We start from the raw sequence: 27353 nt of genomic DNA, 5'->3' as shown, positions 1-27353 counted from the left end.
AGTACCTCATTGCTCCTTGGTGTCATTAAGTGCTGTTTGCAGAAAGGTGTATCACTTTTTGTCTTGGCTGATTACAGGGAGAAAAGATCAGGCGGCCAGACCTTGTTTGACATAGTGGAGCAACTAAAAGAGAGAGAGGCAGCAACGGTGAGTCTTCTGTTCACCAACTATGCCGCCTTTATTACACAGATAGAGTTATCTATACACAAATAATATTGAGAGTGTTTAACGGCTACACGTTGTATTTAGTCTAAGCTCTGCCCTCTCTCTTCTTTCCTCAGGCCCGAGGGGAGGTCCCTAAAGTGCCAAACGGTGTGCCAGAGAAGTCTTCCGGACGTCCAGACCGGCCACGAGCACGGGACCGCCCCAAGCCCCGGCGGAGACCCCGGCCCAAGGACCCCTCTGCAGGAGAGGCCACCACCACCCGGCGGTCGCGCTCGGCGCCAGAGCCAGGGATGGCCCAGAGCGTGAGCCCCTCGGTCCCCCAGCCACCCAGCCACACAGCCCACCACGAGGGCTTCCTCTTCCGCAAGCTGGACATCGAGACCATGAGGAAGAGCTCTAACAGGTGGGCATCCAGGTTCCTAACGGGGGAGTCTGACAAAACAACAACCAGGCATGATCTTCTGAGCATGCTTAGCTAACAAAACAACTGACTTTACCTACGAAATGTTCAATTGGTGCATGTCACTGGCATTAACATATGTTCCAGCATCTGATTGGTGCCATAGTTCTCGGTCAACATATGCTCCAGCATCCTATTGGAGCTTTAGCACTGCTCTAACATACTGTATGTTCAGGCATTCCTATTGGAGCTTACGACCCGAGTTGACATATGTTCTTGTAACCTATTGAAAATAGAATTCTGGGTTGACATATGTTCTAGCATCCTATTTGAAAATAGCTATTTGCTTTAACATATGCTCTTCTAGCATTTTATTGGAACTTCAGATCTCTGTTTAGCCTCTGATCAGAAGTGTATCAGAATGAGAGTTTAACCAAGAGATAGCCACCAGCCATTCCACTGCTTGCAACATGCATGGTGCCTAACCAACACTGGCCCTGACGGAGAGCAGTCTGGTTGATGGATGTTGTTGCTGGGCCTAAGGTCGAACCTGGTGCTGGTTCTGGCCCATAGCCAGTACGATATGCAGCCATAGCCAGGCTACCCGCACAGGTCCCTGCAGAGACCCACACATCACTCCGCTTCCTCCCGAGAGACGTTTCGTTCAGTCGGCCATGCTTGGTGGCCTACCATGGGTCTCTGGCCCCGGAGACTGAACCGTCCGCCTCTCACTGCTGCACTGCCCCCTGGAGGCCATGGCTGACACGCAACGCAACAGACTCATCCCACAAATGAGTCCCACTGCTCACTCACCAATTGGATGAATGTTTCTGATGTACATGTAATGCTATGTACATGCCAAGGTAAAGCCTAGCTTTTTATGTGTGTTACACTCAATCGTCTTAAGAGGTGAGATGAATGTTCACTAATACCAATACTGTCATTTAACCAAATTCTCTGTTTTTTTCTCTCTCCTGTTGCTCCTTGCTGCTGGCTGTTCTTCCTACCTCTCCACAAAGGTAAGCCACGTGTATGCACCTATGCACGCTACGATCGGCGGTTCATTGTTTGTTCGGCAGTGTGTTCCCCCTCGGCCCACTGCGGCCAGTCATCTTGAACGCCCCCAGGTGAGTGAGGTTAGGTGGCATTAAGCCTGTGGTTGGTTTTTGCTGAACACGCCCCGTTTTCCCCCCACTACAGCAGATCCTGGGTCAACCTGTACTGTGTGCTCAACAAAGGAGAGATAGGCTTCTATAAGGATGCTAAGAACACCACCACACCTTACAACAACGAGCCCATGCTCAACCTCGGCCACTGCCACTGCGACGTCACCCTTGGATACAAGAAGAAGAAAAACGTCTTTACGCTTAAGTTAGTACTCTGTCTTCTAGGCACACTGTCAATCAGGGACATGTTGTTTGTCTTGTCTACTGTATAGATAGCCTTTTTGTGTGTTACCCTCAACTTCTCTGTCCTTCTGTTTCAGAACGAAAGACGGAAGTGAATTTCTGTTCCATGCAAAGGATGAGGTAAAAAGGCGTTCAAAAGTTGACTGCTCTTTCATGGAAATATAGTCATATAATAGCAATGTGATTCTGTAGTGTTTGTCCATGTGCCAAATAACTTTCTTTCTGTTTCTCGCCATTTCTCTTTCCCTTTCTTGTTCTTTATCATTCGTCCTGTTCCATGCTCTCTCTCATCTCCCTTTCTCTCTCCGAGTCACAGGATGATCTAAAGGCCTGGACCACCAACATCAACAAGAGCATCGCAGAGCATGAGGAGATTGCCAAATGGGGTCAGCCCCAGCCTACTACCTCATCCACGGACGAGGGCACGCGCCGCGATGCCAGCAAGGCCGATAACAAGTCAGACCGGGGGGAAAGGCCGCAGAGGGCCGAGCGCTCTGAGAGGTCGGATAAGGGTGAGACCAAATTGGACACCAAGCGTTCAGAAAGGTCCAGCAAGAAGAAATGAGTTTGATGTTGTACGCTGGGTGGGGGAAAGGGAGAGGGGTATAAAAACTCCCAGTCAAGACCCATCCCTTTCACCTCATCCACCTGCTTCAGTTTTGTTTAGTGTCGAAAAAGACAGGAAAATCACCCTGGTGAACTGACATGAGGGATTTGAAGCACGAATATCAGTGTGCCCCTCCTCGTTGCCCTCTCTCTTTATCTCTGTTGCTCTGAGGGTGTCAGACCTGGGCACTAACACTTCTTGCCCGGCTCGTTCCACCTCTGCCCTCTGGTGGTGACATCGGTGCACTGCAGAAAGCAGATGCTCTTGTAAGAGATGAGCTGTATCTGTATGTAACTCTTGTCTGTCTATTTATGTATTGTATGTCTAGAACATCCAATCTTATACTCCCAAACAAAAGAGAATGAAATATGCCTAAATGTTTTTCAAAACTGGCCTCTTTTTGGAGAACAATTATTTTCTGTTGTTTCCTTTTTTGTATTTCTGCTCGTCCACTTTGCCATCATTCTTTTCTGGGCTCTCTTTTCTCACTTTTGGGATTTTCTTCAGTAGGAAACTGTAATATCATCAAACTCATCCAAATTGAATTTGTACAATTCAACATTGAGCCAGAGGAGAAAGAGAAGAGGCAGGTAACATCAGCCTTCACAAGCTTGTTCTGGCTTTTGGATATATGAGCTGGAACCTTTACCCGGAGGCTGGCCCCCACGGCCATACTCCGCTATGCCTTCATCTGGGGCCCCCGAGAGGCCCCCAGGGACCCAGCAGCCATAGCCACCCAACACCAGAGGGACAGGACTGGAAGCCATCTAGCAAGACATCAAGCCTCCTCCTTCCTTCTCAAAGACCATCAGACGGTGGTAACCGCACTCCATTTACCCAGTAACATTATTTTTGTCCATTCAGAAAATATCACAATGCTTTTTATAGACAGTCAAAAAAGATAAATGAAGTTGTGTGTGTGTGTGTGTGTGTGTGTGTGTCTGTTCAGCTGCTCACCACTCCCAGGGTTTTCATAGCTCAGGTTTTTTTGTTCACATCTGCGTCCTCAGTTCTCCCTCAGTCTTCCAGGCACTGCCATTCCACAGGCCAGGCTTCTAACAGCTCAACTAACCACAAGAGTTGATGAGGACACAGCAAGGATCTAAGTTCAGGGGCCACACAGAAATGACACGGTGCCGATTGGTCACTCCAAGGCCTCAGGAGTGCAAGTCGATGTCAATTGGATGTAAAGAAAAGCTTCCTACCTTTTGGTTGAATGAATCACATGCATGTCTTGCTTGGGATAAATCTCTTATTGAGAGGCTTTGCATAACAGTCCGATCCTATGTTCCTCTCACAGTATGTAGCTATCAGCAATGATGTTCACGTTTGTTCCTCTCCATGCATCATACAATAAAATGATATGTTTGTCTTTGCACTGCAAAGCCATATTTGGTAATGGGAAGTCTTAAATTATGGAAGCTAACGGACAAATCCTTTGCCTGTTCCTTACGTCAGAGATTTGTACAGAAGTGAGAAGTGATGATGACGAGAGAGTGCAGTGCAAATATCATGAAATCTGTTCTGAGTAGCTTTTTCTACCTTGTTTTTTTAAACACATTTTATGCATCTATATAGGCGTGAATGCCAAATCAATGCAATCAATAACGCATGTTGGACACAACAAGGCAAGGATCAACAGAACTTATTTTTGAATGAACATAACTATCACATGGAATGTGAAATACAGTACAATATATGACACAGGACACAGTCAGATAGGGCACTGCGGACATCTGTGAGATTCTGTGGTGAATTCTGAGATTCGTATGACACACTTTACAGAGTAGCATACAGTACAGTTATCATAGTGTAGTGGGAGGATACTAGCAATAAACTGCTAGTATGCTGAATTCTTGCATTCAGGAGTTTCACTGTGCAGTATTCACTACTGTCTATTGTTTAGAGTATACTTATCTTGCCTGGGCAGCTCATATGGAGGATGTCTCATTCCAAAAACAATATGCTCAATAAAAACGAGTTGGTTTCAACTTGATGTACGTAATTATCTTAGTTCTGAGTTAACACTAATTTGGATGTCTCTGAATGGTATCTTTGTTTGGAAATGTTGCCTACCATTGTACTCTCTCTGAGTACTGCTGACACAGATATCATATTTGTATGCCATAGTCTCACTCTAAACAGATGGTATGCAGTCAAAGTATTATGGTGGCTTAGGGAGGTTGACAGGAACTTAGTGTTGATGCGAATAGAGAATTTATGCAACTATTCCTTTGCACTAAAACGCTCCCCCGTTGCACAGTGCGATTGCTTGAGGAGCAGTGGTGCTTAAGGGTCCAAGAGGGAAATGTGTTTATTTGATTACAGGATAATGAGGTTTGAATTATCTTCATGAATGAACATTAAGTACACTAGCCTGAAAAGTATGAGAGTATCATGTTCAACCATGATATGAAATATTTCACATTGCAGTTTTTCATGCTTGTCTTGCTTGTTACACATTACAAACAGCTGGTATTCCAGCTACAGTGCGAGTTTCACAAATCTATCACATCCTAAAACCAAACATGCCTATACAATATTTCATCCAATTATTCATGCTAAGGTTTCATTCAGTAGCTATCTGGATACATTACCAGTAGTCATTTTCTAAATGTGGGCCAGCAAGTCTGTTGTCATGGCCAAGGGCCCGATCCATGTTATCCTGTACTTTTCTGTTTCACAGAGGGCAATTTGAGCTTATAGACTTTCAAATTACAAACCAGCTGGATGTTGTTAATACCTAGAAAGCACAATTTTATAACCTGCAGTTGATATACACACAAGCATTAACTTGTCATAGGGAGACTTGTGAGAGGAATCCCATTATTGATACAATGCCTCTGTATTAGCCATGATGTTTCAGTAATGTTAGAACATTGCGTAACTGGGCATCTGGAATGTGTGATGTGCGTTAAGTCCTGGAGTGCTTCCTTCATAAAAGCATTCACACCTCAACCGTTACAAATCAAAAGTCCAATGCTATTATAAACTCAAATCCATATTTTCTAGAATACGTTTTCTTTTTCATTTCAGGGAATAATGATTACATTGCTGTTTTCATCCAGAATGTTCCATTGCTATTTGTTGACAAAGTCCATGCTCAACACCTACCGTTCATTTCCTGACCTTTGACCCTAGAGCACCACTGCTTTTAGGGAACTACTGAATGGATGTTTTGCAAAGTTCAACAGCTTGATGACCTGTACAAAATGTAATTGCTTAAAGTATTTTCTGTAAAGAAAGAATTACATTTTTTCTTTGGTGTGAAAGGGAGAAAATGTTTGTGGGGGGTTTTCAACACATTTAAATATCCATGGGGCAAATGGTTCATTTGTACAACATCAACGGAAAACATCACAATATCAGGACAAAGAAGTTGCATGAATTACATAGTCCCTATTATGATACTGCTCTGCATGTTTTGAAGTCTCATCCCGCCACTATACAATCACTGTACAATAATGGGGTGACACACTTACGTACATGGAAAAGGTGAATGTATAAAACAGATCCAACTTAAAATCATTGACTCTGTACAGTCGTTTCTTTGAATTGATAAATACAAATTGTGATATTGAAAAAAACACTGTGTTGTTTATTTTGTTTGCATATGAAGTTCAATGCCAACGTCTTGTCAATTGGCTCTACAAATATACGCAGGCCAAAGGGCCATGTCGGACCAATACTAATTCCAGTTACATTCACTCTTCTTTGCATAATTAGAAAAAGGTGTAAAGTATTTACTGTATTTGATACATGTTTTAGTATTAACACTGCTCATGCATAAAACCATACATTTATGTATCACTGCTACTACAGCTAGGGACAAAATAGCAGCAAGTCCACATAATATTATTGAAGCTAACACCTACAGACCTTCAAACATCTTATCTGTTCACACAGTTTTATATGTATTGAATGAATAATGCTTTGATTAATTGTGCTAATGGTTTACAGACATGGTGAACAATGTACCTAGCAACTTGGAGCCCAGTTGTGAGGGGAACTTTCTGTTTCTACCTTCTGTCTGTTATGTCACTGTCACCTCCACCCTGAGTAGATACACTATATATACAAAAATATGTGGACACCCCTTCAAATTAGTGGATTCTGCTATTTCAGCCCCACCGGTTGCTGACAGGTGTATAAAATCGAGGGCACAGCCATGCAATCTCCATAGACAAACATTGGCAGTAGAATGGCCTTACTGAAGAGCTCAGTGACTTTCAACGTGGCACTGTCATAGGATGCCACCTTTCCAACAAGTCAGTTCGTCAAATTTCTGCCCTACTAGAGCTGCCCCTGTCAACTGTAAGTGCTGTTATTGTGAAGTGGAAATTTCTAGGAGCAACACTGGAGCATCGAAGTGGTAGGCCACACAAGCTCACAGAATGGGAATGTCGAGTGCTGAAGTGCATTGCGCGTAAAAATCGTCTGTCCTCGGTTGCAACACTCACTACCAAGTTCCAAATTGCCTCTGGAAGCAACGTCTGCACAAGAACTGTTCGTCGGGAGCTTCATGAAATGGGTTTCCATGGCCGAGCAGCCGCACACAAGCCTAAGATCACCATTCACAATGCCAAACATCGGCTGGAGTGGTGTAAAGCTCGCCGCCATTGTCCTCTGGAGCAGTGAAAACACGTTCTCTGTAGTGATGAATTACACTCCACCATCTGGCAGTCCAACGGACAAATCTGTGTTTGGCGGATGCCAGGAGAATACCACCTGCCTCAATGCATAGTGCCAACTGTAAAGTTTGGTGTAGGAGGAATAATGGTCTGGGGCTGTTTTTCATGGTTCGGGCTAGGCCCCTTAGTTCCAGTGAAGGGAAATCTGAACTCTACAGCATACAATGACATACTAGTTGATTCTGTGCTTCCAGCTTTGTGGCACCAGTTTGGGGAAGGCCCTTTCCTGTTTCAGCATGACAATGCCCCCGTGCACAAAGCCAGGTCCATACAGAAATGGTTTGTCGAGATTGGTGTGGAAGAAATTGACTGGCCTGCGCAGAGCCCTGACCTCAAACCCCATCGAACACCTTTGGGATCAATTGGAACGCCGACTGCGAGCCAGGCCTAATCGCCCACATCAGTACCCTACCTCATTAATGCTTTTGTGGCTGAATGGAAGCAAGTCCCCGCAGCAATGTTCCAACATCTAGTGGAAAGCCTTACCAGAAGAGTGGAGGCTGTTATAGCAGCAAAGGGGGACCAACTCCATATTAATGCCCATGATTTTGGAATGAGATGTTAGACGAGCAGGTGTCCACATACTTTTGGTATTGTAGTGTATATACTGACCAGATCATATGCATCATGTCAAACGTTGATTGTAGCCCACAGTGAAAACAGTGATTGGGTAAACTGCGCCTGTACCTTGCACCCCAGAACACCTGGTGGCGTCGTGGCAATGACGATTTGGTTGTTGTCGACTGTCAGAAGAAGAAGGAGGTTCTGTTTCAGGAAGTTGTAGCAGGAACAATTATATGGCTAACGTTGTCGTTGGCTAAATACTTTTTGTGATGGATTAACTCACATATTTACTTTGTGGGCAAAGCATGAAGATTCCCACAGTTTAAAATATGGCAAGGACCGGAGACATTATCCATCTAAACGTTGGAGGAAAAAGGTGAGGACTGGGATTACTATGAATAGCTAGCTACCGGCAGCTAGCTATTGTTGGTGGGTGGATGCTAACTAACTATCTAACAGTTGTTGGCTGGCTAACTAGATAGCCAGATATTTTGAGTAAGAAAATACCGTTAGTAACATTGTCCTAAGTTAGCAAACTAACTACTGATAGTTAGATATTTTTCCAGCTAAACTATCTTTCTCTGACAGTAACGTTAGCTACTGACGTTACAGTGTAGCTGGAACGTGCAAAGCTAGCTAGCTAAGGTAATATTAGCTTGCTAGCTTCTTAATGGTTTTGAACTTGATCAAACTTGAGGCAATGTGTATGCTCATTTGAGTGATCATGTTGTTTCAGGTTCAGCACCTCCAGACAGACATTGACATGGGTCCCAGACTCCTTTTTCTCAAGGTAGGTAGCTATCTATTTATTTTGAGACATAGGCCAATGCCTTTATTAAAGTCACAAGTGTCTTCATAATGACTCACTCCAACTCATTCATTAACCCGGCCATAGTGATGGCATATGGTAATTAGCTGTATCATCACTCAGTAAGGTCTAACTAGTGAGTTGTGTTGTCTCTGCCAGTCTTCTAAGTGGGAGGATCTCAACCTTGAAGGATGAAACTGGAGCGGTAAGTTGCCTGAAATCGATGGAAAAACCTAGGCTATGTGTATATAAACCTATTTGATATTGGCATCCACTTAGGCCTAATTATAACACATTTGTAATGTGCTGCTGATCTTGTTCTCCCACAGATCTTCATAGATCGGGACCCATCTCTCTTTACTCCTATACTGAACTTCCTGCGTACCAAAGAGTTGTTTCCCAGGTGCTAATTCCTTTCTTTACATTTGTTTACATTTAATAAGTAATATATATATATATATATTCAGCCTTGATGGCAAGTTGTCTTCCAAATTTGATTTCTTAACCTTTCTTTTTAGGTCCATAAATGTCCACCTGCTCATGCATGAAGCTGAGTTCTATGGAATCACTCCGTTGGGTAAGAAAGTAGCCAGTAGCTAGTCAAATACAGCAGAGAATGAGAGGCTGTCTTTCTTTGTATGTATTAGTGTCTGCACCTTGGTTACTTTTTTATCTTCCTCAGTGCGTAAGCTGCAGCTTTGTGATGAGCTGGACCGATCCTCCTGTGGAAACGTGCTCTTCAATGGTTATCTCCCACCTCCAGGTAGGCTGATCTATTCTAGATTTGAATTCACTTCAAGGACAGGCAAGGTGTGTGTTAAGTTTGATGTCCTGATCGTCTCCTCCTGTTGACCAGTGTACCCAGCGAAGCGGAGGAACCGTCATAGTGTGGCGGGGCCTCAGTATATGGGTAGCCGTGCCTTGCCCATGGAGAGAGCTCCAGTGAGACGCAGCAACACCATGCCACCCAACCTGGGCAACGCGGGCATACTGGGTAAAGCAATGATGGAGGAGAGGATAAGTGGTGGTAAGGCCTCGGAATCACATACACATTTAACATACACATACACATTTTACATACACATACACATTTTACAAGCGTTTCGCTACACCTGCAATAACATCTGCTAAATATGTGTATGTGACTAATACAATTTCATTGAAAAGATGCAACAAAATGCTAATGCTGTAGTTCCCTCAACAGTGCAGTACAATCATTATCAATAATAACAATAAAAAGTCAAGTAAAAAATAACAAGTAATAGTAGAGGTAGTATGCATGTGACAAATGGGAAATATCGCTTAATGTTTAAACTGCAATTTGTTTGATTGTTTTTTCGGTTAAAATAAAAAATTAATAAAATTCCACGTCAATTTACAATGCAGAATAATGGTCCTATTACGAATGTATGACCGCAAGGGCTGGGCAATGAAGTTATATCTACCGTAGTCATATACCCTTGAAAGAGCCTCGGCTACGGCATGTTTGTTTGTCTGGGTACACTACGGCTTTTTAAATGCCGACACGAAACCTTCTCTGGAGACAGTTTTGAAGCGCCGCTGAACGGGCATTTTACTTGTCTGTAAAGGAATGCCGCATCTGAAGCCGGACTAACGTCCATCACTCGGCGACCAGAACTGTCAATCAAATAATCTCGAGCTGTTTGCTCCCAGCCTTGCTGCCTGCGCACACCACTCTCTCTTAAAAAATTACTTTAAAGTTTGTTAAATACCGTGACTTACCAAACCATTTAGTAGAAAGAAAACACATCTTCCTCTAGGAATCTACTCCTAAAATTCAGTATTTTTGGAACGGAGGAGCCTAATTATTAGGCTACATTAATTCAGGCTATTGTTCATTTAGACCATATGCAGGCCATATAAGTTTAAACCTGTGCGGCTGTTAAAAGTTTGAGGAGCCAATAGCCTACTGAATGAATACAGGCTATTGCAGCCTATAGCCTATTAGATTCTGGGAATTGTTTATTTAAGTTTAATTAAACTATTTGGTTATGTAAACAATATTAAATGTAACTGTATTTTGTTATGTCTGCTATAGGCTTTCATTAGGTAATTAGAAGGCTGTTTTTCATAGCAATTTGAGTTGTCAGTGTTGCTTTGTGAAAATAAGAAGAGAGGCCTATCGTTCTTAATTCATGGCATGGTTTCCTTTTATCTAAAATGGTGAATATAGATGCAGACAAATTCATTCCTGCAGGGAAGGGGAATGGCCTAACAGCCGATTGTGGCTCCAAAAAACTGACCCGTGCAGGTGTGTGTGTGTGTAAGTTTATGTGTAAGGGGTTGGATGTGTGGGGAGTCAGTGCAAACAGTCCCTTAGGTGCAGATATTCTCAAGGTGCAAATAGTCTCAAAGTGCAGGTCTGTGCAGGGAGACAGCTAGGGTTAGAGTGAACCGTCCGTGGCTTGGGTGACTCGAGTCCTTGACGATCTTTCGGGTCAGTGTTTTTACATTGTATTTAGCTTCATTATTCCTATGAATATGTCTTGTCTGGTTGCACTGTATTGAAAGTAAAAGCTCTAACCTGGACCCATTCTTTGTTAAGGGAATATTATCAACAGGATTGTTCACTTTCACTAACACCTGTTCCTCTTTCCCTTCCTACACAGCTCAGGTTGCAGACCCAGGCATGGTCCGCATCATCTGTGGCCACCACAACTGGATCGCTGTGGCTTATGCCCAATTTGTTGTTTGCTACAGGTAAGGGCACAGGACTTCCATGCATGGTGTCACAGTGCCATATGAATCAGTCATTTGGTGTGTTATCAAGGACCATAGAGGGTATTAACTGTGCTGTCCTCTTCCATCAGAGTGAAGGAGTCTACGGGCTGGCAGCAGGTGTTCACCAGTCCCCGTCTGGACTGGGTGATTGACAGGGTGGCGCTCAACGCCAAGGTGATGGGCGGCTCCCTGGGAGACAACGACAAGATGGTGGCCGTGGCGTCGGGCACAGAGATCATCCTCTGGACTATCTGTCCCGACGGCAACGGCAACGAGATAGGTCAGTTTGCAAACGGATGAACGCACAACTCTAAAAGGAAAGCATGATATAGTTTTTATCACTCAAAATGTTTGTTGACTTGTCATTAGTATTTTAAGAGACCACTTTATAGATAGTTCTGGGTGCTTATGTAAGGGCCGTGCTAATAGGTCTCCATTGTACATGCTTCCCTCCAGGGGTGTTCAGTCTGAATGTCCCTGTGGAGGCTCTCTTCTTTGTGGGGAACCAGCTTATTGCCACCAGCCACACAGGGAAAGTGGGAGTATGGAATGCAGTGACCAAACATTGGCAGGTAAAGTTGTGTCCGTACATTCTATAAGAATGTCATGTCAATAGAACATATAATCATATTATGTGTAGTAATAATATATGTGGTCCTGTATGGCCAGGATTGTGGGTTCGATTCCCGGGGCCACCCATATGTAAAATGTATGCACACGTGACTGTAAGTCATTATATGTGTATTGTACATCAGTTTTTCATGTTTTCCATTTCTCTTTCTCTTCTCAGAATCAAGATGTGGTTCCCATTAATAGCTATGATACTGCTGGTTCTTTCCTCATTCTAGGCTGTAACAATGGGTCCATATATTATATAGGTAAGGGAAGTCATATTTTCTAACTATGATGCAGTAAAGGAAAACTATTAAAATGAGTTTTTCTGTATAGAAAAATGCAGTCACAACGTGTTTTTGTAATACATCATTCAGTATAAGTATATGAATACACTTGCAAAATATAGACCTCTCATTGACGTGATCTTGTCAACAGATGTTCAGAAGTTTCCATTGAGGATGAAGGACAATGACCTCCTAGTGACAGAGTTGTACCGCGACCCTACAGAGGACGCCATCACTGCTCTCAGTGTCTACCTCACGCCCAAAACAAGTATGTCTGCCTGTTTCGAATTTGACCTTCACTGAAATTAATAGCTTTTTCTGCATGTTTTTAAGGATTGGCAAGTATCAATTAGTCAATCATGGTTATTCGAAATACAATCTTAATAGATGCATGGTGCAAAACAATCATTTTCTGAAAAACATTTATGGTCAGCAATGGTAATTTTATAGGCAGTATAATTTTATAGGTAGCTGGCAGATTTTGAATGGTTCCTGGTGGCGTTTCGCTAACTCTTGACCTTTACCCTAACCTCACTCCCCTAACATGAACACTAACTTAAACCAATTTCGATCCTAATGCCTCACCTTAACCTTTGGGTCTGCCGGCTGACTATCCACTTCCGTTTCTTGATATGCACGGTACATAACACAGCATGCATTGAGGCTAAAATGGTGTATGGGATAAAAGTCCCCAATGTGTCGTCAGGCGACAGCGGCAACTGGATCGAGATCGCCTACGGGACCAGCTCGGGCACGGTGCGGGTCATAGTGCAGCACCCGGAGACAGTGGGCTCTGGGCCCCAGCTCTTCCAGACCTTCTCAGTCCACCGCAGCCCCGTCACCAAGATCATGCTCTCTGAGAAACACCTCATATCAGGTGAGAATGGTTGGCCAGGAGCCTCCATGTTCTAGGGTTGATCGTACATTTGCTGTGTATTCTACTGTCTCTGCTTGCAAGCTGTTGGATATTATGCATATTATTAGCTACATTTCTCATTAGGATTGATTGTTTTGTCTTTTCCGCTGTTAGCTGACATAGCATTACGTTAAACATCGATGTTGCTGACAAAGCAGCAAACATTGGTCGTCCAAGTTCAGTGCAGAAGATGGGCCCGTCATGCAGATGTTTTTGGGCTAACCCTGTTGTGTCGTGTCGTCAGTGTGTGCAGACAACAACCACGTGCGGACCTGGACGGTGACTCGCTTCAGGGGCATGATCTCCACCCAGCCAGGCTCCACCCCCCTCACCTCCTTCAAGATCCTCTCTCTGGAGGACATCGACGGCCACGGGGGCTGTGCTGCCGGCATTGAGATAGGTGAGCAGAAAGAGGTCAGGGGTCAAAAGTGGACACTGGTTTAAATGTTCAATTGAAGTTAACATTTAGAGATGCAATGAGAAAGAACTGTAATGGTACGTACTGAGTGTTGTTCCTCTCTAATAGGTCCGTATGGAGAGAGAGACGACCAGCAGGTATTTATCCAGAGGGTCGTCCCTGACACAGACAAACTCTACGTGCGCCTCTCGTCCAATGGAAAGAGGGTGTGTGAGGTGCGCTCTGTGGACGGCACCTCCATCACCTCCTTCATGGTCCACGAGTGTGAGGGGTCCAGCCGCATCGGCTCACGCCCCCGCCGCTACCTCTTCAGTGGCCACGCCAACGGTAGCATCCAGATGTGGGACCTGACCACCGCCATGGAGATCGCAGGGAAAGTGGACATCAGGGGTAAGACAACCCACACTCTAAACACATGGCTTTTTGTGTTGACTGGTTTTATTAAGTGATGTGTCATAGACATTGTGCTGTGTCTCTGACTGTCTCTGTCTGGTTGTCCCTCAGCGCTGGGCGGCCCTACAGAAGAGGAGCTCCTGGAGCTGTTAGACCAGTGTGACCTGGCTCTAACCCGTACCCCTGACATGAGTCCTGCTGCCTCCTTCACCCACTCCTCCACCCCCCGAGCCTCCACCTGCAGGTACACCACACACCATTGCCAACTGCCCATGCAATCAGGCACGTTACATGTCCCAAACAGCTGCATTTGTTAACCCACTGATGCTATCCTTTTTGCAAGATTACATCATATTCAGGGCATAAAATTAACACCCGCCACCCACCAAATGCGGGTAGATTTAGGTATTGGAGGATAAGAATGTCTACTTCACCGGGGGGTGTTCAATTGGCAGGGCTCTACAGTGTGAGCATTACATTCACATTTGTGAATACAAATAGTCAAAAGTAAAGTATGAGCAAATGTGCGAGTTGCGATTTCTAGCAGAAAAAGTAGCTGTTTTCAAAGTACAGTATTTCTGCTGTTTTGTTTGTATTTGTATTTATTATGGATCCATATTAGTTCCTGCCAAGGCAGCAGCTACTCTTCCTGGGGTCCAGCAAAATTAAGGCATTTATACATTTTTTTAAACATTACAAAACATTCATAACAGATTTCACAACATATTAAGTGTTTGCCCTCAGGCCTCTACTCTACTACCACATATCTAAAACACAAAATCCATGTGTACATGTGCGTATGTTATCGTGGGTTTGTATGCATATGTCTATGTTTGTGCTGCTTCACAGTCCCTGCTGTTCCATAAGGTGTATTTTTATCTGTTTTTTAAATCTAATTTTACTGCTGGCATGAGTTACTTGATGTGGAATAGAGTTCCATGTTGTCATGGCTCTATGTAGTACTGTGCGCCACCCATAGTCTGTTCTTGACTTGGGGACTGTGAAGAGACCTCTGGTGGCATGTCTTGTGGGGTAAGGATGGGTGTCCGAGCTGTGTGCCAGTAGTTCAAACAGACAGCTCGGTATATTCAACATGTCAATACCTCTCACAAATACAAGTAGTGATGAAGTCAATTTCTCCTTCACTTTGAGCCAGGAGAGATTAACGTGCATATTATTAATGTCCAAGGGCCAGCCGTGCTGCCCTGTTCTGAGCCAATTGCAATTTTCCTAAGTCCCTCTTTGTGGCACCTGACCACACGACTGAACAGTAGTCCAGGTGAGACAAAACTAGGGCCTGTAGGACCTGCCTTGTTGATAGTGCTGTAAAGAATGCAGAGCAGCGCTTTATTATAGACAGACTTCTCCTCATCCTAGCTACTGTTGTATCAATATGTTTTGACCATGACAGTTTACAATCCAGGGTTACTCCAAGCAATTTAGTCTCCTCAACTTGTTAAATTTCCACATTATTCATTACAAGATTTAGTTGAGGTTTAGTGAATGATTTGTCCCAAATACAATGCTTTTAGTTTTTGAAATATTTAGGACTAACTTATTCCTTGCCACACATTCTGAAACTAACTGCAGCTCTATAAGTGTTGCTGTAATTTCAGTCGCTGTGGTAGCTGACGTGTATAGTGTTGAGTCATCCGCATACATAGACACACTGGCTTTACTCAAAGCCAGTGGCATGTCGTTAGTAAAGATTGACAAAAGTAAGGGGCCTATACAGCTGCCCTGGGGAATTCCTGATTCTACCTGGAGTTTGTTCGAGAGGCTTCCATTAAAGAAGATCCTCTGTGTTCTGTTAGACAGGTAACTCTTTATCCACAATATAGCAAAGGGTGTAAAGCAATAACACATACGTTTTTCCAGCAACAGACTATGATCGATAATGTCAAAAGCCGCACTGATGTAGCTCAGTTGGTAGAGCATGGCGTTTGCAATGCCAGGGTTGTGGGTTCGTTTCCCACGGGGGGCCAGTATGAAAAAATAAATAATAATAACAATAATAATGTATGCACTCACTAACTGTAAGTCGCTCTGGATAAGAGCGTCTGCTAAATTACTAAAATGTAAATGTAAAATGTAAAACAGCCCCCACAATCTTTTTATCATCAATTTCTCTCAGCCAATCATCAGTCATTTGTGTAAGTGCTGTGCTTTTTGAATGCCCTTCCCTATAAGTGTGCTGAAAGTCTGTCAATTTGTTTACTGTAAAATAGCATTTTATCTGGTCAATCACAATTTTTTCCAAAAGTTTACTCGGGGTTGGTAACCGGCTGATTGGTCAGCTATTTGAACCAGTTAAGGGGGCTTTACTATTCTTAGGTAGGGGAATAACTTTTGCTTCCCTCCAGGCCTGAGGGCACACACTTTCTAGTAGGCTTAAATTGGAAGATATGGCAAATAGGAGTGGCAATATCGTCCGCTATTATCCTCAGTCATTTTCCATCCAAGTTGTCAGACCCCGGTGGCTTGTCATTGTTGGTCGACCATAATACTTTTTTCACCTCTTCCACACTTACTTTACGGAATTCAAAATTACAATGCTTGTCTTTCATAATTTGGGCAGATACAGTGAGGGGAAAAAAGTATTTGATCCCCTGCTGATTTTGTACGTTTGCCCACTGACAAAGACATGATCAGTCTATAATTTTAATGGTAGGTTTATTTGAACAGTGAGAGACAGAATAACGAAACAAAAATCCAGAAAGACACATGTCAAAAATGTTATAAATTGATTTGCATTTTAATGAGGGAAACATGCATTTTTCTGGATTTTTTAGTTGTTATTCTGTCTCTCACTGTTCAAATAAACCTACGATTAAAATTATAGACTGATCATTTCTTTGAAAGTGGGCAAACGTACAAAATCAGCAGGGGATCAAATACTTTTTTCCCTCACTGTATACTTGGACATGTAGTGTCAGCATTTGTTGCTGGCATGTCATGCCTAAGTTTGGTAATCTTGCCAATGAAAAAATTATTAAAGTAGTTTGCAATATCAGTGGGTTTTGTGATGAATGAGCCATCTGATTCAATGAATGATGGAGAGGAGTTGGCCTTTTTGCCCAAAAGTTCATTTAAGGTGCTCCAAAGCTTTTTACTATCATTCTTAATGTAATTTATCTTTGTTCCATAGTGTAGTTTCGTCTTCTTTTTATTCAGTTTAGTCACATGATTTCTCAATTTGCAGTACGTTTGCCAATCGGTTGTGCAGCCAGACCTATTTTCCATCTCTTTTGCCTCATCCCTCTCAACCATACAATTGTTCAATTCCTCATCAATCCATGGGGATTTAACCGTTTTTACAGTCATTTCTTAATGGATGCATGCTTATTAGTAACTGGGATAAGCAATTTCATAAATGTGTCAAGTGCAGCGTCTGGTTGCTCGTCATTACACACCACAGACCAACAAATATTCTTCACATCAACAACATAGGAATCACAACAAAACTTCTTGACCTCTTATACACAATATTAGGCCCAGCCTTTAGAACTTTGGATACTGCTTTCTGCAGCATTAGTAAATATATGATCAATACATGTTGATGATTTCATTCCTGTACTGTTTGTAACTACCCTGGTAGTTTGATTGATAACCTGAACCAGGTTGCAGGCACTAGTTACAGTTTGAAGCTTTCTCTTGAGTGGGCAGCCTGATGAAAGCCAGTCAATATTTAAATCACCCAGAAAGTATACCTCTCTATTGATATCACATACAGTGGGGAGAACAAGTATTTGATACACTGCCGATTTTGCAGGTTTGCCTACTTACAAAGCATGTATAGGTACACTTCAACTGTGAGAGACGGAATCTAAAACAAAAATCCAGAAAATCACATTGTATGATTTGTAAGTAATTAATTTGCATTTTATTGCATGACATAAGTATTTGATCACCTACCAACCAGTAAGAATTCCGGCTCTCACAGACCTGTTAGTTTTTCTTTGAGAAGCCCTCCTGTTCTCCACTCATTACCTGTATTAACTGCACCTGTTTGAACTCGTTACCTGTATAAAAGACACCTGTCCACACACTCAATCAAACAGACTCCAACCTCTCCAAAATTGCCAAGACCAGAGAGCTGTGTAAGGACATCAGGGATAGAATTGTAGACCTGCACAAGGCTGGGATGGGCTACAGGACAATAGGCAAGCAGCTTGGTGAGAAGGCAACAACTGTTGGCGCAATTATTAGAAAATGGAAGAAGTTCAAGATGACGGTCAATCAACCTCGGTCTGGGGCTCCATGCAAGATCTCACCTCGTGGGGCATCAATGATCATGAGGAAGGTGAGGGATCAGCCCAGAACTACACGGCAGGACCTGGTCAATGACCTGAAGAGAGCTGGGACCACAGTCTCAAAGAAAACCATTAGTAACACACTACGCCGTCATGGATTAAAATCCTGCAGCGCACGCAAGGTCCCCCTGCTCAAGCCAGTGCATGTCCAGGCCCGTCTGAAGTTTGCCAATGACCATCTGGATGATCCAGAGGAGGAATGGGAGAAGGTCATGTGGTCTGATGAGACAAAAATAGAGCTTTTTGGTCTAAACTCCACTCGCTGTGTTTGGAGGAAGAAGAAGGATGAGTACAATCCCAAGAACACCATCCCAACCGTGAAGCATGGAGGTGGAAACACCATTCTTTGGGGATGCTTTTCTGCAAAGGGGACAGGATGACTGCACCTTATTGAGGGGAGGATGGATGGGGCCATGTATCGCGAGATCTTGGCCAACAACCTCCTTCCCTCAGTAAGAGCATTGAAGATGGGTTGTGGCTGGGTCTTCCAGCATGACAACGACCCGAAACACACAGCCAGAGCAACTAAGGAGTGGCTCCGTAAGAAGCATCTCAAGGTCCTGGAGTGGCCTAGCCAGTCTCCAGACCTGAACCCAATAGAAAATCTTTGGAGGGAGCTGAAAGTCTGTATTGCCCAGTGACAGCCCCGAAACCTGAAGGATCTGGAGAAGGTCTGTATGGAGGAGTGGGCCAAAATCCCTGCTGCAGTGTGTGCAAACCTGGTCAAGACCTACAGGAAACGTATGATCTCTGTAATTGCAAACAAAGTTTCTGTACCAAATATTAAGTTCTGCTTTTCTGATGTATCAAATACTTATGTCATGCAATAAAATGCAAATTAATTACTTAAAAATCATACAATGTGATTTTCTGGATTTTTTTTTTTTTTTTTTTACAGACCTCTACATGCTTTGTAAGTAGGAAAACCTGCAAAATCGCCAATGTATCAAATACTTGTTCTCCCCACTGTATATTATCAAGCATTTCACACGTTATCCAGATACTGACTGTTAGCACTTGGTGGTCTATAGCAGCTTCCCACCAGAATGGGCTTTAGGTGAGGCAGGTGAACCTGTAGTCATATTACTTCAACAGTATCTAACATGAGATCCTCTCTAAGCTTTTACAGGAATGTGGTTCTGAATATAGACTGCAACACCGCCTCCGTTGGCATTTCTGTATTTTCTGTAAATGTTATAACTTTGTATTGCTACCACTGTATCATCAAAGGTATTATCTAAGTGAGTTTCAGAGATTGTCAGAATATGAATGTAATGTGTTACTAGCACATTATTGATTTCATGAACCTTGTTTCTTAAGCTACATATGTTAACGTGGGCTATTTTTAACACTTTTCTGGGATGCTTCATTATTTTTCTTGCTTTACTGGGAAGCTTAGCAGAGGTAGACATACTCGGTTTATTTTTATTAGTGCAGGGTGAGCTGCACACTGTGGACTTCCTACTATGGCACACCACCTCAGTGCTAACAGTATTACTCTGGTTCATAGGCATGTGATTACTGCATACAGTCGTGGTCAAAAGTTTTGAGAATGACACAAGTATTGGTCTTCACAAAGTTTGCTGCTTCAGTGTTTTTAGATATTTTTGTCAGATGTTACTATGGTATACTGAAGTATAATTACAAGCATTCCATAAGTGTCAAAGGCTTTTATTGACCATTACATTAAGTTTATGCAAAGAGTCAATATTTGCAGTGTTGACCATTCTTTTTGAAGACCTCTGCAATCCGGCCCTGGCATGCTGTCAATTAACTTCTGGGCCACATCCTGACTGATGGCAGCCCATTCTTGCATAATCAATGCTTGGAGTTTGTCAGAATTTGTGGGTTTTTGTTTGTCCACCCGCCTCTTGAGGATCGACCACAAGTTCTCAATGGGATTAAGGTCTGGGGAGTTTCCTGGCCATGGACCCAAAATGTAGATGTTTTGTTCCCCGAGCCACTTAATTATCACTTTTGCATTATGGCAAGGTGCTCCATCATGCTGGAAAAGGCATTGTTCGTCACCAAACTGTTCTTGGATGGTTGGGAGAAGTTGCTCTCGGAGGATGTGTTGGTACCATTCTTTATTCATGGCTGTGTTCTTAGGCAAAATTGTGAGTGAGCCCACTCCCTTGGCTGAGAAGCAATCCCACACATGAATGGTCTCAGGATGCTATACTGTTGGCATGACACAGGACTGATGGTGGTGCTCACCTTGTCTTCTCCGGACAAGCTTTTTTCCGGATGCCCCAAACAATCGGAAAGGGAATTCATCAGAGAAAATGACTACCCCAGTCCTCAGCAGTCCAATCCCTGTACCTTTTGCAGAATATCAGTCTGTCCCTGATGTTTTTCCTGAAGAGAAGTGGCTTCCTTGCTGCCCTTCTTGACACCAGGTCATCCTCCAAAAGTATTCGCCTCACTGTGCGTGCAGATGCACTCACACCTGCCTGCTGCCATTCCTGAGCAAGCTCTGCACTGGTGGTGCCCCGATCCCGCAGCTGAATAAACTTTAGGAGACGGTCCTGGCGCTTGCTGGACTTTCTTGGGCGCCCTAAGCCTTCTGCACAACAATTGAACCTCTCTCCTTGAAGTTCTTGATGATCCGATAAATGGTTGATTTAGGTGCAATCTTACTAGCAGCAATATCCATGCCTGTGAAGCCCTTTTTGTGCAAAGCAATGATGACGGCACGTGTTTCCTTGCAGGTAACCATGGTTAACAGAGGAAGAACAATGATTTCAAGCACCACCCTCCTTTTAAAGCTTCCAGTCTGTTATTCTAACTCAATCAGCATAACAGAGTGATCTCCAGCCTTGTCCCCGTCAACACTCTCACCTGTGTTAACGAGAGAATCACTGACATAATGTCAGCTGGTCCTTTTGTGGCAGGGCTGAAATGCAGTGGAAATGTTTTTGGGGGATTAAGTTCATTTTCATGGCAAAGAGGGACTTTGCAATTCATCTGATCACTCTTCATAACATTCTGGAGTATATGCAAATTGCCATCATAAAAAATGAGGCAGCAGACTTTGTGAAAATTAATTCACAAAACATTTGACCACGACTGTACAATAGCTGTAGGATCAGCAGAGGCATTCCGGGCAGTAAGAGGGACATAAATTAGGTTATTTACATTGTGTCTTCCAACGCCCCTAGGATAATGTACATTTGCTGAATCAATATGACGACTCAGCAACACAATGGTAGGGATTAAATGAGCTGGACTTGGGTCATTGATAAGTCATTGTCTCAACGCAGCCTTATAATGCTGTGAAAGGATCCAATAACCCAAATGATTTGGGAGGATCCCATCCTCTTTATAATCCGAGCTTTGTTTCCAGAAGGTATCAAAATTGTCAATAAATATTACACCCACAGAGCTGCAATAGTCGCGTAGCCAGTTATGGAGGGCTAAACGTCTGCTGAACCGTTCAATGCCACGAATTAGGGAGGGCAGAGGGCCAGATATTATGGGGCGTTTGTTGGTGTCAAGTAGAGACCAATCAGTAATTTAAAATCCATCTTCATCTGTTCTGAGCTGCCCTTTCATCGCTGCTAATCGCACAAAGAAATAAGAATCCTACATCCCACCTCGCGCAACAACAGCTTCGCGCACTGTATGTGAAGCGCTGATAGATTCATTTTTTTGTATGTGAAGCGCTGATAGATTCATTTTTGGAGGCGCTGGCATAAAACTTGGTCTAATTTACTCAAAGTGAGACGTTGTCCTCGTGTTTCTTGGCTATTTACATTGTTTTGTTCACAAGCTTGGTTGTTTTTCAATGTTAGTTTGAATCTGCTGCTTCAACTGATAGAGAAGCGACGTTGTCTACTAACATCCCAAATTTTACACACTCAGGACATGACTCGATTAGCCCCGTTACCACGGTAACCTTCCGCCCTTAAAGGGGCAGCTGAACATTTTGTCTCATCTGATATTTTGGTTAAAATAAAAATGAAATGAAATTGAGCAATATACCACATTACTTCTTACTAATACATTTCTTGTTTTAAAACATTACAAAGCATGATCATCTGTTTTTAAATGTAATTATGGAGAAAAATTATTTTGGCTGGTAAACAATCTAAGTGGCTGGTTGATTTTTTTCATCTACCTGCCACAGTGGCTGGTGGAACCAAAAGTACATTTTAGGCCCTGATCATATTCTCTCTGTTTATCTTGTCTCTGCAGTTTGCAGTCCCAGCTGAGTGAGAGCTCCAGGGAGCGTGGGGCCAGAGGAGGTGTGAGCAGCTCGTGTCCCTTCTCTGGTAGCCTGCCCCGCCAGGCCCCTCCGGTGCCCCTCACCAAGCCCCGGGACATGGCTCTCTCCATGGCGGGGTTGGGCCTCCAGCCCCACCACCTAGGTCTGAGCCAGGCCTCCCTCAGCAGCAGTGGCAGCCCCCGGCCCGGCCGCACCGCCCTCCAGGACAAAGACCGGGACGGTGGCATGGGGTCTCTGCGAAGGGGCAGCTTCGTGGAGCGTTGTCAGGAGCTTGCCAAGGTCTCGGACTCTGCAGGAGGGGCTGAGGGGGGCACGCGGCGCAGCCTGGCCGTATGCTCAGAGTTGGAGGCTAGACTGGGCCTACGGACCCCCGCCTCTTTCTCCAGCCCCCCTACAGCCTCTCACGCCTCATCTTCATCACTGCGCCGGCCACAGCCCACCTCACCCAGCCCTGCCCCTGCTACAATCGTAAGTCCAACCCGCTCCCAGACCCCTGTGTCGCCTCGTCGAGCTGGCACCTCCCCTACTACAGAAGCCCCGCCCCCGGAGGCTGCAGCAGCCACTCCAGAGAGCTCCTTCCCTGTGCCCCCCACCAGTCCTAAACCCCCCATGAATGAGACCAGCTTCTGACTGGCTCTGTGATATATGAGTGAGTGGACTAACTATGGACGCTTTTGGTGTTTCTGAGCATGTGTGGTTTAGTGATGGCACGTATTGTCACATGTATGGACTTTTCCTTGTTTAGCATCAAGGATGCATATCAAATGTCATTCCTCTGTTTTCAAAAGGGTCAGCTGTGATGTAGACACGATTCATATACAACATATCCAAATTGTCAAATTGTTGGTGATACACAATGTAACTCTAGCCATGTATGAAGGTGTTCGGTTGCATTTGGTAGAGCAGTGCATTTCATTAAATTACACTGAACAAAAATATAAATGCAACAATTTCAAAGATTTTACTGAGTTACAGTTCATATGAGGAAATCAGTCAATTGAAGTAAATTCATTAGGCCCTAATCTATGGATTTCACATGACTGGGAATACAGTAGGGTCGTGGATCAGAAAACCAGTCAGTATCTGGTGTGACCACCGTTTGCCTCATGCAGCACGACACAGCTCCTTCGCGTAGATGATCAGGCTGTTGATTGTGGCCTGTGGAATGTTGTCCCACTCTTCAATGGCTGTGCGAAGTTGCTGCATATTGGCAGGAACTGGAACACGCTATCGTATACATCGATCCAGAGCATCCCAAACATGCTCCATTGGTGAGATGTCTGGTGAGTATGCAGGCCATGGAAGAACTGGGACATTTTCAGCTTCTAGGAATTGTGTACAGATCCTTGCGACATGAGGCTGTGTATTATCATGCTAAAACATGAGGTGATTGCAGCAGCTGAATGGCACGACAATGGGCCTCAGGATCTCGGCACTGTATCTTTGTGTATCAGTGGAGGCTGGTGGGAGGAGGACGGGCTCATTGTAATGGCTGGAATGGAATAAATGGAACGGTATCAAACACATCAAATAAATGGAAACCATGTTTGACTCTGTTCTATTTATTCCATTCCAGCTATTACAATGAGCCCATCCTCCTATAGCTCCTCCCACCAGCCTCCACTGCTGTGCATTGAAATTGCCATCGATAAAATGCAATTGTGTTCGTTGTCCGTAGCTTATGCCTGCCCATACCATAACCCCACCGCCACCATGGGACACTGTTCACAACGTTGACATCAGCAAACCGCTCACCCACACGACACCAAATACGCTGTCTGCCATCCTCCCAGTACAGTTGAGACCGGCATTAATCTGTGAAGAGCACACATCTCCAGCGTGCCGGTGGCCATCAAAGATGAGCATTTTCCCACTGAAGTCGGTTACAACGCCAAGCTGCAGTCAGGTTGAGACCCTGGTGAGGATGAAGTGCACGCAGATGAGCTTCCCTGAGACAGTTTCTGATAGTTTGTGCAGAAATTAAGTTATTTGGTTGTGCAAACCCACAGTTTCATCAGCTGTCCGGGTGGCTGGTCTCAGACGATTCCGCAGTTGAAGGAGCCAGATGTGGACGTCCTGGGCTGGCATGGTTAAACGTGGTCTGCGGTTGTGAGGCCAGTTGGACGTACTGCCAAATTCTCTGAAATGACGTTAGAGGCGGCTTATGGTAGAGAAATGAGGATTCAATTTTTTGGCAATAGCTCTGGTGGATATTCCTGCTGTCAGCATGCCAATTGCACGCTCCCTCAAAACTTGAGACATCTGTGGCATTGTGTTGTGACATCTGCACATTTTATTGTCCCCAGCACAAGGTGCACCTGTGTAATGATCATGCTGTTTAATCAGCTTCTTGATATCCTACACCTGTCAGGTGGATGGATTGTCTTGTTGAAGGAGAAATGCTCACTAACAGGGATGTACACAAATTTGCGCACCAAATTGCGAGAAATAAGCTTTGCGCGTATGGAAAATTTCTGCGGTCTTTTATTTCCGCTTATGAAACATGGGAGCAACACTTTACATGTTGTGTTTATATTTTTGTTTAGTTTATAATAGTCAGCTTTACAAAAAATAAGATATTGTTCCTGGTTATTTGAATTTAAAGGGACTTTTTCAACCTCATATTCATCATATTCAGCACCAAACCAGTCTACAAATGTGAAAACGGCACGTTTCAATGAGCTGTGGTTAAAAAGATTTTTAAAAAATCTCTGTGACATCACAGTGTAAGATTTAAAGGAAAAAGTGGTGATTTTCAAAACCTGCAACGAGTTTCAAGCCCAAGGGAGGGTATTTTCTTGCTCCCCACGTCACCGCAAATCTCATAGTGTTTGAAAATCACTGTTTTTAAAATGTTTTAACTTTTGATGATGCCATCGGGTAGAACTTTCAGATGGGACATTAAACGTGTGTCCTGACTCTCTGTGGTCACTAAAGATCCCATGGCACTTATTTTAAGAGTAGGGGTGTTAATCCCTGTGTCCTGGCTAAATTCCCAGTCTGACCCTCATACCATCATGGCCACCTAATCATCCCCACCTTCCAATTGGCTTATTCATCCCCCCCTCCTCTCCCCTGTAACTATTCCCCAAGTCGCTGCTGTAAATAAGAATGTGTTCTCAGTCAACTTACATGGTAAAATAAAACCTTTAACTTTATATTTATTTCTACCAAACTTAGAAATGTGCCACTGTTGACACTGGAATTGTGCTGGAGAAAAGTGGTGAAATTGCCTTTTAAGAGAAATGCAATGACATGTAATAGTCTTAACCCCACACTGGGTTCCACCATCATGGGGTTGCAGGCTGAAGTGATGTATAGGCCTACACCTCTAAAAGTTTCTGATATCCTCTACAGATTTCTCTTTCACAGTCTTCCTGCTTTGCACTACTGTTGGCTTTCTGTACCTTAAATGAGTCAACAAGCCTACTGTACACGCAGTATCAATGTGATGATTGTTGAAGAGGAAACTGATGGAGAATCTATAGATCAATGATAGACGTTTTATCATTCATATGTTTAGTTACATCTGACTAACTTACTGCCATTTTGGATCATTCTTTTTCAAGTCTTCCTCCAGATCACGACCCTGTGTTGTATATCTTCCCCAATGGGTTATGACCCTTTTACCAAAACTTTGTTGCAAGGACAAGCAACTTGATTGTGGAGGGATTGGTTAAGAGTTGTGATTGGCGTAAGACACATTTTGTTATGTTGCACTTGAGGTATGAGTGCCTTAACGTAATAAAATAATTCATACTGTTTTTATATTTTGTTCATATTAACCTGTTTTCACGTGTTTGTGTATTTAATCGTTTATGTTGCAATGTTAAAATAACCGGGCTAATTCATATGGGACTGACAACAAAGTAGTTCAGCAGCATTTTCTGTTGCACTAAAATGTCAGATGAAGATGTGTGTTCAAATTTGTCTCGTCTCTGTTTACTGTCTTGTCTAATACTTGTCACTGTTTTGTTGTCTTTCTCACTTTGGTAGCATTTGTTTTTCTCTGCAATTCCGTGTTATGTCACATAAATGAAGCAGAAAGTCATATTGTTAATCAAACTCTTCCAGTTATGTGTATGTTTGTGTCATTGGTTAAACTGGCACCACCTTGAATGTTTTGTGGAATTGTACGAAACCAAAGGTAGTCATTTAACCCATTATCCTATGTTGTTTTTGTACATTTTATTTCTATGCTATTTTCTGACTATCTATATATATTTTTTAATCATCTTAAATGGAAATATAACATTGAATGTTTTGTGTCTGTCTGTAGAAGTACATCTGTCTGTCCATTAACTAACAATAATAATAATAATAATTTTGTCAACAGTGGGATTGCTTTGTCAGTAGCAGAATGTTACCCGAGGATGCTGCGAGTGCATTTCATATACAGTACCCTCGACTGTACTTTTCTAATCTGTTCTTCATAGATCGAATAAAACTAATTACAGTGAGCCTACTTTGTGGTTCAACATGAAACGCAATGTTCACTCTCCAACGTCTGTGACACCAAACACATGTAATTCCAAAAGCATTTTATTCAAACACATACAAACTAGTATGAAAGCAGTTCATGTCTTTGTACAGCGATCATGTAATAAATAAATACATAAATAAAATACAAATGTCATGGCAAATCACCTTATTAGTACAGTATGATAAGGCAGGTAAGTCAAAAGAATGTGCTGTTTGTAATGATAGCAGTACTAATAGTTTGGTTCAGCCTGGCTAACAGTTGCAGAGGCCTTTGGCTATGTGATATCTAGTTACCAGAATGCATGATCAATAACCATA

At 43.3% G+C, this 27353-nt stretch overlaps 2 protein-coding genes across 3 annotated transcripts in view; both read left to right on the top strand.

The window, feature by feature from the left end:
• The window catches only part of LOC311101236 (spectrin beta chain, non-erythrocytic 4-like), a gene marked incomplete at its 5' end in the record, with an annotated part of 59900 nt that extends 53796 nt beyond the window's left edge, over nucleotides 1-6104 (top strand). The window contains 5 exon segments of the mRNA XM_084142348.1: nucleotides 78-147; nucleotides 282-568; nucleotides 1766-1936; nucleotides 2052-2094; nucleotides 2285-6104. Coding sequence (XP_083998474.1) covers nucleotides 78-147; nucleotides 282-568; nucleotides 1766-1936; nucleotides 2052-2094; nucleotides 2285-2539 — 826 coding nt within the window. The 3' untranslated portion in view covers nucleotides 2540-6104.
• Nucleotides 6105-8036: 1932 nt separating this feature from the next.
• shkbp1 (SH3KBP1 binding protein 1) lies at nucleotides 8037-26321 on the top strand. Of its 2 annotated transcripts, none has more exons than XM_084142352.1 (17): nucleotides 8037-8212; nucleotides 8573-8626; nucleotides 8804-8849; nucleotides 8974-9047; nucleotides 9163-9221; nucleotides 9327-9407; nucleotides 9501-9671; nucleotides 11275-11365; nucleotides 11476-11666; nucleotides 11843-11958; nucleotides 12177-12264; nucleotides 12437-12553; nucleotides 12992-13162; nucleotides 13446-13601; nucleotides 13728-14009; nucleotides 14124-14256; nucleotides 22523-26321. In XM_084142352.1, the coding sequence occupies exons 1-17, from the start codon at nucleotides 8166-8168 to the stop codon at nucleotides 23181-23183; spliced, it is 2538 nt and encodes an 845-aa protein (XP_083998478.1). In that variant the 5' UTR covers nucleotides 8037-8165; the 3' UTR covers nucleotides 23184-26321. The 2 variants fall into 2 exon arrangements, with proteins under 2 accessions (XP_083998478.1, XP_083998477.1); XM_084142351.1 differs by having other exon boundaries at nucleotides 8065-8212; nucleotides 12974-13162.
• Nucleotides 26322-27353: the final 1032 nt, after the last annotated feature.

The sequence above is a fragment of the Coregonus lavaretus genome (assembly GCF_964263955.1).
Source record: "Coregonus lavaretus genome assembly, chromosome: 26".
In the NCBI taxonomy this organism is placed as follows: Eukaryota; Metazoa; Chordata; class Actinopteri; order Salmoniformes; family Salmonidae; genus Coregonus; species Coregonus lavaretus.
This window is presented reverse-complemented; position numbering and strand designations above follow the sequence as displayed.